This window comes from Oncorhynchus keta, chromosome 14 (assembly GCF_023373465.1).
Source record: "Oncorhynchus keta strain PuntledgeMale-10-30-2019 chromosome 14, Oket_V2, whole genome shotgun sequence".
NCBI lineage: Eukaryota > Metazoa > Chordata > Actinopteri > Salmoniformes > Salmonidae > Oncorhynchus > Oncorhynchus keta.
In genome coordinates, this window is record NC_068434.1 from 26,054,415 (window position 1) to 26,071,912 (window position 17,498).

At 42.7% G+C, this 17,498-nt stretch overlaps 2 protein-coding genes across 2 annotated transcripts in view; both read right to left on the reverse strand.

Moving 5' to 3' along the window:
* Positions 1-97: 97 nt before the first annotated feature.
* Positions 98-13,576, reverse strand: LOC118393123 (ras-related protein Rab-35-like). Its single transcript, XM_035785461.2, has 6 exons — positions 13,283-13,576; positions 8,745-8,795; positions 8,476-8,599; positions 3,473-3,597; positions 2,873-2,997; positions 98-2,255 (listed from the first exon to the last, which is right to left on the reverse strand). The coding sequence occupies exons 1-6, from the start codon at positions 13,332-13,334 to the stop codon at positions 2,127-2,129; spliced, it is 606 nt and encodes a 201-aa protein (XP_035641354.1). The 5' UTR covers positions 13,335-13,576; the 3' UTR covers positions 98-2,126.
* Positions 13,577-13,971: 395 nt separating this feature from the next.
* The window catches only part of LOC118394048 (eIF-2-alpha kinase activator GCN1-like), a 42,368-nt gene continuing 38,841 nt past the window's right edge, over positions 13,972-17,498 (reverse strand). Inside the window, exons 53-57 of the mRNA XM_052461407.1 lie at positions 16,109-16,205; positions 15,473-15,621; positions 15,243-15,353; positions 14,816-15,037; positions 13,972-14,687 (exon numbers count right to left, since the gene is read on the reverse strand). Of these exons, the coding sequence (XP_052317367.1) occupies positions 14,562-14,687; positions 14,816-15,037; positions 15,243-15,353; positions 15,473-15,621; positions 16,109-16,205 (705 nt within the window). The 3' untranslated portion in view covers positions 13,972-14,561. The remainder of the gene's footprint in view (positions 14,688-14,815; positions 15,038-15,242; positions 15,354-15,472; positions 15,622-16,108; positions 16,206-17,498) is intronic.

Here is a 17,498-nt window from a genome sequence, read left to right on the forward strand (position 1 = left end):
AGCACAATTCCTACATAGTTTTATTAACAAAAAGCAAGAAGACAGAAGCCCAACAAGAATCAAGAGCAAGCTTCAAATAATTGACAAGAGAGATCAGTCATTGTGTCAAATATTTATTATTTTAAAACGTTTATTGATTAAATTCATGAAGGGAACTGAATAGTACATCTCTTTCTCCAGTGTACAGCAAACCACAGCTGATAAGTGTGTTTCATAGCACACGAGGCATGTCAATACATGCACAATTGTGTGTGCGAATGTGTGTATGTTCTGTATATTGAATATAAAACACACAACTATATTTATATACACATAATGAATAGAAATCATACAGTCTGGAATTTGATCCCATTTCTCCACTGCTTGGCTTGCATCACCCAGAGCTCAGGTTGTGGCACTGTCATGTTCCCCATCTCAATGGTTGTCTGGTTAGGGTCACATAGAGATTTCCCAAACCCACATCATGGCCACCTCAGCCTACACCAGTTACCCTCAAGCAGAGGGAGAGGTATTCAGGGCCCGATGTGTGTAGGAAGTGTTACGGTCAAGGTTCTCATTGCTCCATCACTAATGCTCCCCCATAGCAGACGCTCAGGAAGGAAACAGTCTCTCACTGCCATCCTGCCACTCACTCACAGTCAAGCAGAACACTGGAGTAAGACTTCGGTTAAACAGGTAACCAGATAGTCACAAGTCCGAGAAAGAAACATGACGAAACCACCAGGCATACACGTGTTAATAGTTCAGAACATTTTGCAAGCTCCTTGATAGCTTATGAATACTAAAATGCATGTCAGATACCTTATACATACCCCTTCAAACAGTGTTAAGTGCTGAACACACACACACACACACACACACACACACAAGGCTAACCAGTCAGCTATGGATCAGGATCACTGCACCGACTACAATAAACCTCCCATTTGTTGTCAACACCATCCTCCTGGCACAAACCAAATGCACCCTGCATTGATAGATGTTATAATTAAAATGCACCACAAGTGGCTGAAGCTAAGGGGGTTGAATCCATAGCTGAGAGGTGCTGATATGAGGTGTTTGGTGCATGGGAGTAGAGGCCAGAGGCTGGAGTGTGGTTGGAGAGTGGTTCCTGGCCTCTCTCCCTGAGGGCTACCTGGGCCCCTACAGACCCTAACCCCAAATTACTACACCCAGTGGGTCTCTATGGCAACAGTCCAATAAGGGGAGACACAGAGTTTCTAACTATTTCATTAACAACATATTGGCAGTATCATTGTTTTAAAAAAGTGGAAGATTTTTTTCTTCTTTTAAAAACAAACTTAGCGCACAATAAGACTGCAGTGAGTGGTGATGGCAGAGCATTGCATCCCAGCCAGGGCCATGGGAGTGGTTCACTGCTCTGAAAACCTCTCTAGAAACCGGTCGTTGGCTAGAGATTAAGGGGAAGAGGAGAAAAAGCTTGGCAAAAAAAGAGAACCAAAGATAAGATAGATGTCACCAGTTCTGTCCATTGGATTAGTTGCTAAAGGTTGCCTATCAATCATAATCCTCATGATATTTTCCCATCAAGTCCAAAAACAAACCAGAAGTTCATAATGGGTTGGGATGAGCCATACAGGTGTCTGAAAAGTCCAAATAAAAAATGTACGAAGGTTGTGAACCCCTTCCCCAGTAAAGATGTTTTACTTAGTCCCCCATTCCAACAACAGACCCCACCCCTCACCCCCCCAAAAAACTAAGAAAATCATAAAAAAAAAGTGAGTCCTCCACTTCGGGTGCACAGTTTCACTTGACTCAATGTCCCGTGTGAAGTGGAATGAGAAGGACAAAATAGATACCGATGTAAGAATATATGCATATAGAAATCTGAGCATTATGGCCATCACTTGTCTGCTTGCAGATCCTTCAAGAAACGAGGATCACTGTTAAATAGTGCTCATCTGCTGAATTCCAAATAACACTTCTGACTTCTAATCAAATCTGTACATTTATTTTTTTTCTTCATGATTTTTGTCCAAAGGGGACTTTTTTCCCATTATATATTTATTAAATCTATCTTGTCTTAATTTAGATGCTTGGAGTCCCATCCTGTGTGTGTTCTCTGGAGCAGACGCTGCTGGACTTTGTGAGTGGGTTTGAGTTCGCTAGCAGCACTTTTTCTTTCGTTTACTGTTCTTGGTGAGTTTGACCACGTCATTCTGTTGCTGCTGCTGCTGCTTGGCCTGCACCTCCTTCTTGGCTCTCAGCACTAGCTCTGTGATGCAGTTAAACATCTGTGGGGAAAACACAAAAACAACATGGTGAACGCCATCAACTACAGTTAAACATCTGTGGGGAAATCACAAAACAACATGGTGAACGCCATCAACTACAGTTAAACATCTATGGGGAAATCACAAAACAACATGGTGAACGCCATCAACTACAGTTAAACATCTATGGGGAAATCACAAAACAACATGGTGAACGCCATCAACTACAGTTAAACATCTGTGGGGAAATCACAAAACAACATGGTGAACGCCATCAACTACAGTTAAACATCTATGGGGAAATCACAAAACAACATGGTGAACGCCATCAACTACAGTTAAACATCTATGGGGAAATCACAAAACAACATGGTGAACGCCATCAACTACAGTTAAACATCTATGGGGAAATCACAAAACAACATGGTGAACGCCATCAACTACAGTTAAACATCTGTGGGGAAATCACAAAACAACACAATATGGTAAACAATCAACTACATTGTTTTGGATGAGAGATTGTTATATATTTCCTCCAATGAAGCAACAACCTCACCTTCAAGCCTGTGTTCCATGAACAATTCTACCCACTCAACTTTCCATTACTAATATTACAGGGTCCCTGGCCAATGACTTACCTCTTCCACATTGATGTTCTCTTTTGCACTCGTCTCAAAGAGGTTGATGCTCATCTGCTCTGCAAACTTCTGTGCGTCAGTCGTCTCCACCACCTTTGAGTTGGGATCGTCGTTCTTGTTTCCCACTAAGGCAGAATAGGAATAGAAAGACCTTTTTAGCGTTCTGCTCAACTGCATGTAGGATCCGTTCAAATCTGTTGCATTTTTTCCAGATTCCTCAGTTTCGTTTTCCCCGGTTTCAGATTATTTGATGTTTTTCACTCTCAAAATTACACTTTTTTAAATAGATAAAACAAAATGGTATGTTCTGTGTTCATGTCGATGCAATAATTGATAGACAAATATGTGCACTGCACACAGACAGGGGTATTCCTATTCTGTTGCTTCATTATTTTCATGTCTTATGAGAAATTTGTGCAACTTAATAAATGTTATAATTAGTTAACAGCTTTCAATAAGTTAAATTATTTTTTATATTGTTGAATTCCATTTTAATGTCTGGATTCCGCGATTCCGTCCACTGCAAGGATTTCATACGGCCTTAAGCAGCAAAAACACTGCACCGAGTAAAGGTATTTGAAACAGGTGGACTGGACTCACCTAATATTCGACACACGTCATCACAGTTCTGGTTGATTTCATGTAGCCATCGTTTCACATTGACAAAGGATTCGGCACTTGTGACATCATATACCACTATGACCCCATGTGTTCCTCTGTAGTATCTGGAGACAGAGACAGAAAGAGAGAGCAGTCAGCATGCTGACCTCACGTCCAATAGGGAGAGCCTAACTTAGACAACAGAGTCACACTATTACACAAACACACATTGGCGATTTCAATCAATCCCAACTGATGTTAACAAAGCAAAGAGTATGATTGAAGACAAATGAGCCCAGGACTGCACATGCTCACAATTAAGATGCGATGCTTCTTTATGATCCAATAGACTTAGACCTTTTCCAATAAATGGCACAATATAGACAATTTATTTCCTTTGTCATTCCTATAACAGCCAAAATGAACTGAAAGCGTATAACATATACACTGACTCCACATGCTGCTCAGAGTTCAATAATCCATATTAATTATAGTGTTCCTGAAAGGATGAGAGCAAGAAGGAGTGTCTCTGAGGCAGGGTGGGGCAACGGTCAGCAGGAAGCCAGGGATAATGCTCACCACAGTTTTCCTTTGAAGACGAAAGAGTCCAGTGGACTATGACAAAGACTGATGTACAGGTAATTGCCAAAATAAAGGAAACACTTTATTTTTATTGAACCGTTATTTTACCAGGTAAGTTGACTGAGAACACATTCTCATTTACAGCAACGACCTGGGGAATAGTTACAGGGGAAAGGAGATGGATGAATGAGCCAATTATAAGCTGGGGATGATTAGGTGGCCATGATGTTTTGAGGGCCAGATTGGGAATTTAGCCAGCACCCCTTTATCCACAGATGGGACCGCAGTGGAGAAGGTGGAAAGCTTCAAGTTCCTCGGCGTACACATCATACAGACAGTGGGGTGAAGAAGGCACTACAGCACCTCTTCAACCTCAGGAGTCTAAAGAAATTTGGCTTAACACCTAAAACGCTCACAAACTTTTACAGATGCACAATTGAGAGCATCCTGTCGGGCTGTATCACCTGGTACTGCAACTGCATAGACCACAACCTCAAAGCTCTCCAGAGGGTGGTGCGGTCTGCCCAACGCATTACCAGGGGCAAACTTCCCACCCTCCTGGACACCTACAGCACCCCTGATGTCACAGGAAGGCCAAAAAGATCACCCACCCGAGCCACTGCTTGTTCACCCCGCTACCATCCAGAAGGCAAGGTCAGTACAGGTGCATCAAAGCAGGGACTGAGAGACTGACAAACAGCTTCTATCTCAAGGCCATCAGACTGCTAAACAGCCATCACCAGCACATCAGAGGCAGCTGCCTATAGGCATAGATTAGGGATCACTGGCAACTTTTAGAAATGGATCACTAGCCACTTAAATAATGTCCTGTATCTAGCATTACTCATCCCATACGTATAAATTGTACTATTTGAGTCAATTGGAGGTGTACCTGTAAGGCCTACCTTCAATCGCAGTGCCTCTTTTCTTGACATCATGGAAAAATCCAAAGAAATCAGAAAAATAATTGCAGACCTCCACAAGTCTGGTTCATCTTTGGGAGCAATTTCCAAACACCTGAAGGTACCACGTTCATCTGTACAAACAATAGTACGCAAGTATAAACACCATGGGACCACGCAGCCATCATACCGCGCAAGAAGGAGACGCTTTCTGTCTCCTAGAGATGAACGTACTTTGGTGCGAAAAGTGCAAATCAATCCCAGAACAGCAGCAAAGGACCTGGAGGAAACAGGTACAAAAGTATCTATATCCACAGTAAAACGAGTCCTAGATCAACATAACCTGAAAGGCAGCTCAGCAAGGAAGAAGCCACTGCTCCAAAACCGACAAAAAAAAGCCAGACTACAGTTTGCAACTGCACATGGGGACAAAGATCATACTTTTTAGAGAAATGTCCTCTGGTCTGATGAAAGAAAAATATAATTGTTTGGCCATAATGACCATCGTTATGTTTGGAGGAAAAAGGGTGAGGCTTGCAAGCCGAAGAACACCATCCCAACCGTGAAGCACAGGGGTGGCAGCATCATGTTGTGGGGGTGGCAGTAGCATGTTGTGGGGGTGCTTTGCTGCAGGAGGGACTGGTGCACTTCACAAAATAGATGGCGTCATGAGAAAAGAAAATGATGTGGATATATTGAAGCAACATCTCAAGACATCAGTCAGGAAGTTCAAGCTTGGTCGCAAATGGGTCTTCCAAATGGACAATGACCCCAAGCATACTTCCAAAGTTGTGGCAAAATGGCTTAAGGACAACAAAGTATTGGAGTGGCCATCCCAAAGCCCTGACCTCAATCCTATAGAAAATGTGTGGGCAGAACTGAAAAAGCGTGTGCAAGCAAGAAGGCCTACAAACCTGACTCAGTTACACCAGCTCTGTCAGGAGGAATGGGCCAAAATGCACCCAACTTATTGTGGAAAGCTTGTGGAAGGCTACCCAAAACGTTTCACCCAAGTTAAGCAATTTAAAGGCAATGCTACCAAATACTAATTGAGTGTATGTAAACTTCTGACCCACTGGGGATGTGATGAAAGAAATAAAAGCTGAAATAAATCATTCTCTCTTCTATTATTCTGACATTTCACATTCTTAAAATAAAGTGGGGATCCTAACTGACCTAAGACAGGGAATTGTTTATTGTCAGGAATTGTGAAAAACTGAGTTTAAATGTAGTTGGCTAAGGTGTATGTAAACTTCCAACTTCCAACTGTATATGTATATATATGTATTCTTAATCCATTCCTTACTTAGATTTACGTGTGTTTTGGGTATATGTTGTGAAACTGAGATATTACTGCACTGTCAGAACTAGAAGCACAAGCATTTCGCTCCACCCGCAATAACATCTGCCAAACACGTGTATGTGACCAATAAAATGTCATTTGATTTTTAGTTAATTAAGCAATTAACATCCCATCATGCTTAGAGTCATGTATAAAAATGCCCAGTTGCCCATTATTTTGGCTACCATGGCCAGGTAAAAGGTATCTCAGTGACTTTGAAAGAGGGGTCTCAAAGGAGCACAGGGGGTTTCAAGTGTGTGTGTGTCGTCTCAAACACCAGATCTCAACCCAATTGAACACTTATGGGAGATGCCGGAGTGGTGCCTGAAACAGCATTTTTCACCACCATAAGCAACAAAACACCAGATTAAGCAATTTGTTGTGGGAGAATGGCGTCACATCCCTTCAATAGAATTCCGGACATTTAAAATCTATGCCAAGACGCAATGAAGATGTTCTGGCGGGTCGTGTTGGGCCAGCGTCCTATTAAGACACTTTATGCTGGTGTTTCTTTTATTTTGGCAGTTACCTGTATATAGGCTATACAGAGCTGGAAGTAGAGGACAGCCACAGTATTCATGAACAAACAAAAAAAATGTCTGAATAAGTATGACTAGGACCCAAAATGAGTGTGCATCCCCAATCTGACTGCACCACACACACAAAAAGCACAATAGGCCTTTCAAAGGGGCGGGTGGTGTGTGTGTTTGTGTGAGACATTGTAATGGCCTGACACACACAGCCCAGGAGTAAGGGGGCACACACACACACACACACACACACACACACACACACACACACACACACACACACTGCTGTCCATGAAGACAAACATATGGCAGCTACTGGACTGTGACTGACGGAAGGACATATGGCAAAATACACCCTGGGTGGGCTGACCATTTACCTAACGGAGGTGGGGTTTCCCACTCCAGCACGCAGGGCTCTGTGAGCCATCTCTATACTGAAATTCACATAGACCTAATGAGGCACCATGCCACTCTACTTCTCCACAATTAACAATCAGCGAAAACAACCCAGCAGTAGCAGTCTCCACCTCCCTCCTCACAGAGCCAGGTTCCCTCAGCTCAGTAGAAAACACACACTGAATCCATACTGTAGACTTGTAGAGGTTTTCCCATAGGAAAACCAGCAGCTCTGTTTCTGAGGAGAAATTGACAAATTTCCCAGGAGGCTTGTGAAACATGCACAGGTTCAAATGCCTCTCTTTCTCAACACCTTTGTCAGTTCCTCACTGTCGTTATTGTAAATTGAGTGAATGTCCAAAACAGCAAGGTTTTTACTATCTCCACTCTGTCATAGTCGCAGGTCATCAAAGCCAAACAGTGTCAAAGTATTGTACCGTCCGGCAAAGTCCAAAAGGAGTGAATGTTTTTTTTATATGCTGTCCTATTCATGACAAACTGAGAGCAGTGTGAGTCAGACGGTTGTTAGGTCATTCTCACTAGCTCACAGACCTTTACCCTACCCTCCTGAGTGACGGCATTCTTGTTCAGGAATGCTAACTGCTCATTACTACACATGTTTCTCATGACAGAGAGGAGAAAGGCTGGGCATACTCTCTCAGCCACTCCAGCTTAGGAAGCACTCACTTGAGAGAAACTACCTGCCATAGTAAAAAATAAACAAAAAACAATATGAATTCAGAGAGGAATGTCTTCCAATTCAGTCATTGTTAGTTATTTGTGCCACAATTTTAAAAAGGCAATGACCCTATTCCACTTGGCAGGCTCTACACAAGTAATTATCTGTCAAACATGGAGCCGAAATACACAACGGAGAGAAAATGAGAAACTTGAACAATGAAGGCAAGCACAAGAAAAGGTTAAAAAAAGGATGAAAATAAATTGCATTGGCACTAATTTCTGCAATAGAAATAGAAACAAGGTGAAGCAACTCCATGGGGATGACACCCAAGTGAGAGAGCCATTGAGCTCCAACCTTTACCGTCCTATAATTCTGACTAAAAACCGCATGTTACTAAAATGTGTAATTAAGGTCTGTGGGAAATTCCATCAGATTCCAAAAAGAACATGGAAATGATTCTAGTCTTTGAGAAGTACTTGCTCAAAATATCATAAAAGTTGGCCTCGTAAAAAAATACTGCAGCTCTCCATGTGTTTGTGTGTGTGTTAGTCATCCCTGCCTGTACTCACGTGGAGGTGATGGTGCGGAAGCGCTCCTGTCCTGCCGTATCCCAAATCTGCAGCTTCACCTTCTCCCCATTGATCTCCACTGTCCGGATCTTGAAGTCCACTCCAATCGTGGTGATGTAGCTACCTGCAAACAACAACAAAAACAACACAAGTTATGAGACCCAGTGTCTGATTTTGCAAGGCAAATACTCACTGTACGTAGTGTGGGTTGGACAGTTGTTCAAATACAACAGAACAAACAACTTATAACCTGATAGATTTACTCTTACCTGAAAATGTGTTGTCTGCAAACCGCAGGAGGAGACTGCTCTTCCCTACTCCTGAAATGAAGAGAAAATGACAGGTTGAGAGTCAGATTAAAAAGGCTTACAACTCAGTAGATTTGATATCTTACCGCCCTTTAATTATGACGTTTAGGCTACACAGAGGTTTTCATGAGTAAGCTAATTTGAAGGAGTTATGTTTTGTAAACATATGCTTGCCACCAGAGTCATCATATTTCCATAGCTCTGTTTTTCTCTGACCATGAAAGAGCCAGGAGGAATAACAGAGGACGATAACCGTTCAACCGTTCGCTGCCTGCACCCGCACGCTCGACTAGCATCACCACCCTGGATGGTTATGACCAAGAATATGTGGACATCTATAAGTACCTAGGTGTCTGGCTAGACAGTAAACTCTCCTTCCAGACTCATATCAAACATCTCCAATCTAAAATCAAATCTAGAGTCGGCTTTCTATTCCGCAACAAAGCCTCCTTCACTCACGCCGCCAAACTTACCCTAGTAAAACTGACTATCCTACCGTTCCTCGACTTCGGCGATGTCATCTACAAAATAGCTTCCAATACTCTACTCAGCAAACTGGATGCAGTTTATCACAGTGCCATCCGTTTTGTTACTAAAGCACCTTATACCACCAACCACTGCGACCTGTATGCTCTAGTCGGCTGGTCCTCGCTACATATTCGTCGCCTACCTCATCCCCATACTGTTTTTATTTATTTACTTTGCTGCTCTTTTGCACACCAGTATCTCTACCTGTACATGACCATTTGATAATTTATCACTCCAGTGTTAATCTGCTAAATTGTAATTATTCACCTACCTCCTCATGCCTTTTGCACACAATGTATATACATACGGTAGACTCTTTCTTTTTTCTACTGTGTTATTGACTTGTTTATTGTTTACTCCATGTGTAACTTTGTGTTGTTGTCTGTTCACACTGCTATGCTTTATCTTGGCCAGGTCGCAGTTGTAAATGAGAACTTGTTCTCAACTAGCCTACCTGGTTAAATAAAGGTGAAATAAAATAAAATAAAAAAACACCTAAAACTAGGCTGGTGTGTTCCTGACCTCTGTGGTATATCGTATAGATACACTATATATACACAAAATGAGTGACTTTTTCAGCCACACCCGTTGCTGACAGGTGTATAAAATCAAGCACACCGCCATGCAAACTCCATATACAAACATTGACAGTCAAATTGCTTTACTGAAGAGTTCAGTTACTTTCAAAGTGGCACCGTCATAGGATGCCACCTCCCCAACAAGTCAGTTCATCAAATTTCGGCCCTGCGAGAGCTGCCCTGGTCAACAGTGAATGCATATAACCGTAAACATCTAGGAGCAACAATGGCTCAGCCGCGAAGTGGTAGGCCACACAAGCTCACAGAACGGGACCGACGAGCACTAAAGCACGTAGCGAATATTGTTTTATATTGTCTGTCCTCAGTGTGCAACACTCACTACCGAGTTCCAAACTGGCTCTGGAAGCAACGTCAGCACAATAAGTGCTCGTCGGGAGCTTCATGAAATGAATTTCCATGGCTGAGCAGCCGCACACAAGCCTAAGATCACTATTCGCAATACCAAGCATCGGCTGGAGTGGTGTAAAGCTCCCCGCCATTGGACTCTGGAGCAGTGGAAATGCGTTCTCTGGAGTGATGATTCACGCTTCACCATCTGGCAGTCTGACGGAAGAATCTGGGTTTGGCGGATGACAGGTGACCGCTACCCGCCTGAGTGCCAACTGTAAAGTTTGGTGGAGGAGAAATAATCGTGAGGGGCTGTTTTTCCATGATTCGGGCTAGGCCCCTTAGTTCCAGTGAAGGGAAATCTTAATGCTACAGCATACAATGACATACTAGACAATTATGTGCTTCCAACTTTGTGGCAACAGTTTGAGGAAGGCCCTTTCCTGTTTCAGCATGACAATGCCCACGTGCACAAAGCGAGGTCCATACAGAAAAAGTTTCTCGAGATCGGTGTGGAAGAACTTGACTGGCCTGGTCAGAGCCCTGACCTCAACTCCATCAAACACCTTTGGGATGAATTGAACGCCGATGGCGAGCCAAACCTAATCACCCAACATCAGTGCTCGACCTCACTAATGCTCAAGGATGAATGGAAGTAATTCCCTGCAGCAATGTTCCAACATCTAGTGGAAAGCCTTCCCAGAAGAGTAGAGGCTGTTACAGCAGCAAAGGGGGGGACCAACTCAATATTAATGCCCATGATATCTGAATGAGATGTTTGACAAGAAGGTGTCCACATACTTTTAGTCATGTAGTGTATATTAGCACAGTCAGTCAGCCAGGCCTTGACAGCATGCACTCAGACAAATACATGCCATCTAGTCCATGTATAAAAGACAGTGACAGCTGAACTCTGCATAACCTTTAGTAGGTTTAAGATCACAATAATATAGAGGTGATGGTTTGCAACAAATTATTCTGGTACAGTTCATAACATCCCATGTTGCAAATTACTTGGTACACCAATCAGATTACACTTTCAGTGAATTCACTAAGAGGCAAAGACAGGCAGCTAGCCAACTGTCAGATGAGGAGTTGGCCAAAATGTCAGAGCTTAACTGTGAGTCCAGGCAGAGGTACTACCAGCTCAGATCAGTTGCTAGCTAAAGGTAATGTGATCATGCCTAGCTGCGGTTGATTGGTCCTGAGTTAAAAGCCCATCAGAAAACAAATCCCTCTGATCATTCACTGAGTCTTGTTCACTTTCACCAGACAGCATTACTTGCAGCTACAAGAAACAGATAGTGTTCTTTCTGTGGGTAACAATACTTACATCTGTCAGGACACTAACAACCACATCACCATATCATTGCTACCTTTTAATCAGGCTCTGTCGTAAGCCAGTGAAATCCATCTTTGTTTTGAATGATGGACTGGACAGTCCAGTAGTCAGTCTTGTTAACAGTGAATGATATCAATGACTGGGTGAGTCGAGGGTAAACCTGTAGAATCTCTGGTACCTGGCAGGTCCTTTACCCATCTCTGGTCTAACTGGTAAAACAGTCGTCAGTGATACCTGGAGGACTATTATCGGTCTGTGAAGGAGTACCTAGCTGTCATATAGGAACATGTGGTCAAGATTTAGTCCCTGAATGTGTCTAGGATGATAAGCAAAAGCACAAGTTACAAAATACAGTATGTCATTCAAAATCATCAATACTGTATTTAAACTAGTTAACAAACGTGAGGCACAGTAGCCTGGGTGACAGTTGGTTTCTGCTTTGTTGTTGTCATGCAAAACTTGACCTCTGTCAGTCCAAATAATAGTTTTCATTGACCAATTAACTGCAGAGGGACCATGAGGTGCAGAAAGGGACCCTTGATCTGAGCTCCTAAACCCTATACGTGTCAGATCGTTCTCAGCAACAATTGCATGTGTAAGTGTGACAGGGGAGGGGACAGGACTTGTATTTGATCATTGGTTTACATTTTCTCTGAATCTCATAACAGCGGTGCTAATACTGGTACCAGACTGCAGCGGAGGGGACACAGGCCCCTGTGTGTCTGTGGTACTAAGGGGACTGCTTTCTTTCCCACTATTGTGATCAGCTAGATGACAGGGTAGTGCCAGGACCGAGAATGTCAATGGATCTTTCCCAACAAAGGGATTGTGGAGTTGTCAATGTGGATTTATGTTTTCACCTGAATGCAACAATCTTTAAAAATATATATATGAGTAGGAGGTAGAAAAACAACGTGGTAGTATTGTTCTTAGCTAATATACCTCATATTCACTGAACTTCTGGCATTTAGTTGGATCATGATATTATGAATGTTTCATTACTGCATCATTTGTCTACTAGGCCCTAACCAGGGAGCATCTAGAAATCATTCAAGCCAAGGTTATTGTAAACAACTCTGCACTTCACATTTTAATATGCAATTACAAACATAACTACTACTGAAAATATATATTACTACTACACTGACAAGCCACCTAGCTAGTTGACACAGCAGGATAACGGTTGGTTAACAACTTCAATGGGAGCCGCTAGCTACTGGGATAAAATAAAAACACTCGCCAGTAAGTATGTAACGTTAGCTGACTAACGTTAGCTTACTAGCGAACTGTAGTGTAGCTATAACTAGTAATCTAATAGCACTTTGCTAGCTTTACGAAGTAATGTAAACATGTAGTTACAATGTACACACTTGGAACACCATTATACTTGGGCAGTCAAGTATCCCGCATAAATAACATTCTTAGAATGGATGGAATTCGTCCCAGTATAGACGCTAATACACTATCGTGCAGCGAGCGATATCCGGCCTGATCGGCTGACAGCCTGCGATACACAACCTCCGCCCTAGTCACCGCTCTTTCCTATTACCCGAAAATATTGGTTGTGGACTTTTAAAATGAAGACGTCAACTTAAAACTGAGTCCAAAATCACGTTATGAACCTCGACCTACATTTCTGCGACTCGTCGTGTAAAAACCTAGAAAGGCCCATTTCCCGTCACACATCCACGGTATTCGCTTACCACTGTCACCGATGATGAGCAGCTTGAAGAGGTAATCGTAGTCCCTGGCCATGCCGGTAGTTGGTGGGTCACCCCGCCTTTTGCTGTTACTTTGGTCTTCCTCTCAACTTGCTGTCTGTAGCCTTGTCTTGTAATTCACCAACCCTACCCCCGATATGAATGAGTGTGCCCAATTGCTAGCCCCCGAGCCGGCGGTGTCAGCAACCCTCTCCCTCTGCTGCAAATAGCCGGAAACTCTGCTTCCTTCTCTGGTAGTTACTGCACAGTGTTGTGCACCCAACCCTACGCGAACCATGCTCACTGCGCAGACGCACGACAAAGTGGGACCATTAATCAATTTGGGCCCATTGATTCTAGCCACCATGCAGGGAGCCGTTGAAAGTTTGCACCTTTCCATTTGTTCGTAAATAATTCTACACCTTTGACCTAGACAGACTGCATTCGGAGCAACACAATTGCTAAAACGCACCACATCCAGTCTCATGTGTATCCAAGTCATAGGCAGCAGTTTTTCACTCTTAACTAAGGGATACTTCTCTGAATTTACATAGGATATATATGACTTACTAGCTACATTTCCAATTTGTGTCATTTGCGTTGTATACTGGTGAATGCAATTAGATAGATATAATGAGTGACGTTCACAATGTGGAAAAAAGTCTTGAGTTAATTCAGACTAATTCAAACCATTATCAAATCAAGGTCTTTATTTGATTTATTTTTACAACCTTATAATTGTTTAGAATATCAACTTCATCATAAAGGTAACAGGTTGCGTTCCCCACACACACAAAGCAGAGGTATAAAACCCAGAGGATAAGCAATGGGAGAAATGTAATTGCTGCTTTGTTATACTAGTATCAGTGATGCTTGAAATAAATTCTATAAAATAAGAGGGACATTGAATACACATTTAAAATGTCAAAGGAATTGGCACAAATTACTTTCTTTATGCAGTGAGCTCACTCAGGAAATTTAACTGCACTTAGTGAGATGAAACAAAATGTTCTAAATGTATGTTTAGAGCCACTAAAACTTCAACAAATGAAATAATTGTCCAAAGGGGGGGATTATTAAGGAAAGTGAGTAAATTCATACCTTTTCCTTGGTCCATGGATAACATGGAGATAATGGGGATGTATGTGTGTGTGAGGGTTCTCTCCATAGATGTATGTATTTGTGAGATGTGACAGCAGAGTTTTTCTTGATTGCTGTGGAGGTCTTTTCTGAGTACATGAGCAACCGTATGGATTTGTCAAGCTGTGTTCAGTCCTGCCCATCACGTGAGGATGGTGTCGTCAATCTCTTCGTTAGAGTCTGGAAGGCTGGAGATCTTCCTCAGGGAGCGGCGGTGACAGTCAGACAGCAGGTCATTACTTGCGGAGTCAAGGATGGCACTAACGCTCTGAAAGACAAACATAACATTACAGAGTGAGAGATTTGAATATTATTGGAGAAGTACACCAGATGCACAATGCACAACTTAAATCCATCAGCCCAAGTATTGTTTATTTGTATGTGTGTGTCACGGACCTGCATGGTCTGCTCTCCCTGGCGCAGTCGGAGCAGGCTGACGATGGTGTGTTCGCTCTGGGCTCTGACGCTGGTGTTCTTGTCCTTGGTATTGTCCAGCAAGCTCTTCACCAGAGGCTTGATGAGGGCGGGCTCCAGGGAGGGCGTGGCCTTGTCCTTAAACACCCACCACAGCACCCGCTCCGACACTAGCCTGATGTCACTGGACTGGTTCTGGAGACACTGCAGGGGAAATGACAGGAGAGAGGTTACTGACAAATCCTCAGAGGAGTATTGTCATAGTGGTTCTTATTTCTTACAGATAATATCTATATTCATGCACCCCAAATATTGAACAATATACACACTTTCAGTGCTCGATTGGCAAAACATTTTTTGCAAATGGGAAAAAAAGTGACCTTAAAGAGAAAGTACCCCCCTGCCTCACCTTGACAAACTGTGTGATAATGCGCTGTGATGAGCCACTTGCTCCCTCGGTTCTGAGATGATGTCTCATCAGGTAGCCCATGGCTCTGATCCCACTGGTGGCTATGGGGATCTTGAGGAGACAGGGCACAGTGTTTAGTCAGAGAGGGTAAAGACAGGGGAAGAGAGTGCTTGGAAAGCAAATCCTTCCATGGTCTGGTTGAACAGAATGAGTAAACTAATGGGATCTACCCTGTCTGCAGTGGCATTGGCAAGGATGGTCTCCATCACAGTTGAACTGTACTCCTCCACACACAGCTGCTCGGGGGCAGACTTGACTGCGATGGCCAGGGCCATACTGCGACCATGACGCACCATCCAGTCCACACCTGATATGTCAGCTAGGAGAAGAGAGGGCACTGTTTTAGTACAAACATGAATGTCTTTCCTTACTACTTTACCATTTTGATAGAGTGAGGTAGCCCGTTACACTCGTACCCGTATATGGGTTCAAAATGGCAGATTTGACTATTAATAAGCTCCTAACTTGGAACGTAGTGGCTGTACAGTAACATGCTATAAATTAGGCTTGGGCGATATACCATTTATACTGTATACCGGGGGGTATTTTGAAATACCAACGGTATCATTTTTAATACAGTAACATGTTTAAAATATATATATATTATTTTTGGGGGGCTGCGGGGGTGAAACTAAAGAAATCTAAGATGAGTCAAATAAATTATATCCAGCTCAGGGGTCCAGCATTTGGTTTGTTGATTTGCTAACTAAGTGGCTAGCTTTTTGGTTACAAGAGAGACATTCCCTCCTGAAACCCTGGGTAGTGGGTAGTGTGAGGGAGAGTATGGTGTGACAGTAAATTCCTACCCAGGACGTGCTGAAGCAACACACTTCTCAGCTCCTCTTCAGACAGGAAGGCACACAGCTCTCCTACACACCCTGCTGAGGACATGCGTGTAGCATCCTACACACACACACACACACACACACACACACACACACACACACACACACACACACACAGTTAGACCGACATCAGTCTACTTAAAGATGCACCTGGTTTCTAAAATTCTAATAGGTCGCCTAATTTCAGTTTGTGACAGAACAAGCAAAACCACTGAAATATATATTCCATAACCAAAAATATAGTATTTTCAGCAGTTTGAAGCTGGTGTACAAAACCGAAAGTAAAAGGAGCAAAAATGAAACTTGAGAACGGGAAGAATAAAAAGTGCACATAGAACAGATCTACCGCTTCTTAGACTTGCTTTCAATGAGAATGACAGATCTATAACACACATTTCAATATGAATTTGGTCAGGTTGCCCAAAAAGTTACATATTGCAGCTTTAAGGCTTTCATACACACATGCTGACAAGGAGGCCAAAAACCACTTTCATGAAGCCACATCCTGCCTAGACTGACAGAAGTCAAGTCTGATCAGAGCTAAAATGTAACATTGCACTCTAAAAGATTCTGTCACTGAAACTTAGATCTGAATGTGTCCTTATGCGAGGTTCAGTATTGCAGGTAAAATATATATTTAGCTAGCAAGATAAAACTGATATTGTTTTGCACTCAAGAGACAAAGGGGCGATCAGTAGTCTGCCTTAAAAAAATCTGTTGCATTCATACGTGCTGTAGTCAGTGTATCTGCACGAAGACATACCAGACATGGAAGAGGAAGTGAGACACCCCATTCGCAGCTTTTGTTTGGTTCAATGAAAGTCAAGGAACTACAGTAAGCTTCAAAAGTATTGGGCCAGTGACACTGTTGTTGTTTTAGCTAGCTAACTTGTCCTATTTAGCTAGCTGGCTGTTGCTAGCTAATTTGTCCTAAGATATAAACATTGAGTTGTTATCTTACCTGAAACGCACAAGGTCCTCTACTCCGACAATTAATCCACACATAAAACGGTCAACCGAATAATTTCTAGTCATATCTCCTCCTAGGCTTTTTCTTCTACTGACATTATATTGCGATTGGCAACTTTCATAAATTAGGTGCATTACCACCACTGACCTCATTCGTCTTTCAGTCACCCACGTGGGTATCACCAATGAGGAGATGGCACGTGGGTACCTGCTTCTATAAACCAATGAGGAGATGGGAGAGGCAGGACTTGCTGTGCAATCTGCATCACAAATAGAACTGACTTCTATTTTAGCCCTTGGCAATGCAGTGTGGGTGCAATGATTGAATAATATAGATTTCAAAATGTATTTTGCGACGCAAGCAGTGCGGTCAGCCTGTAAG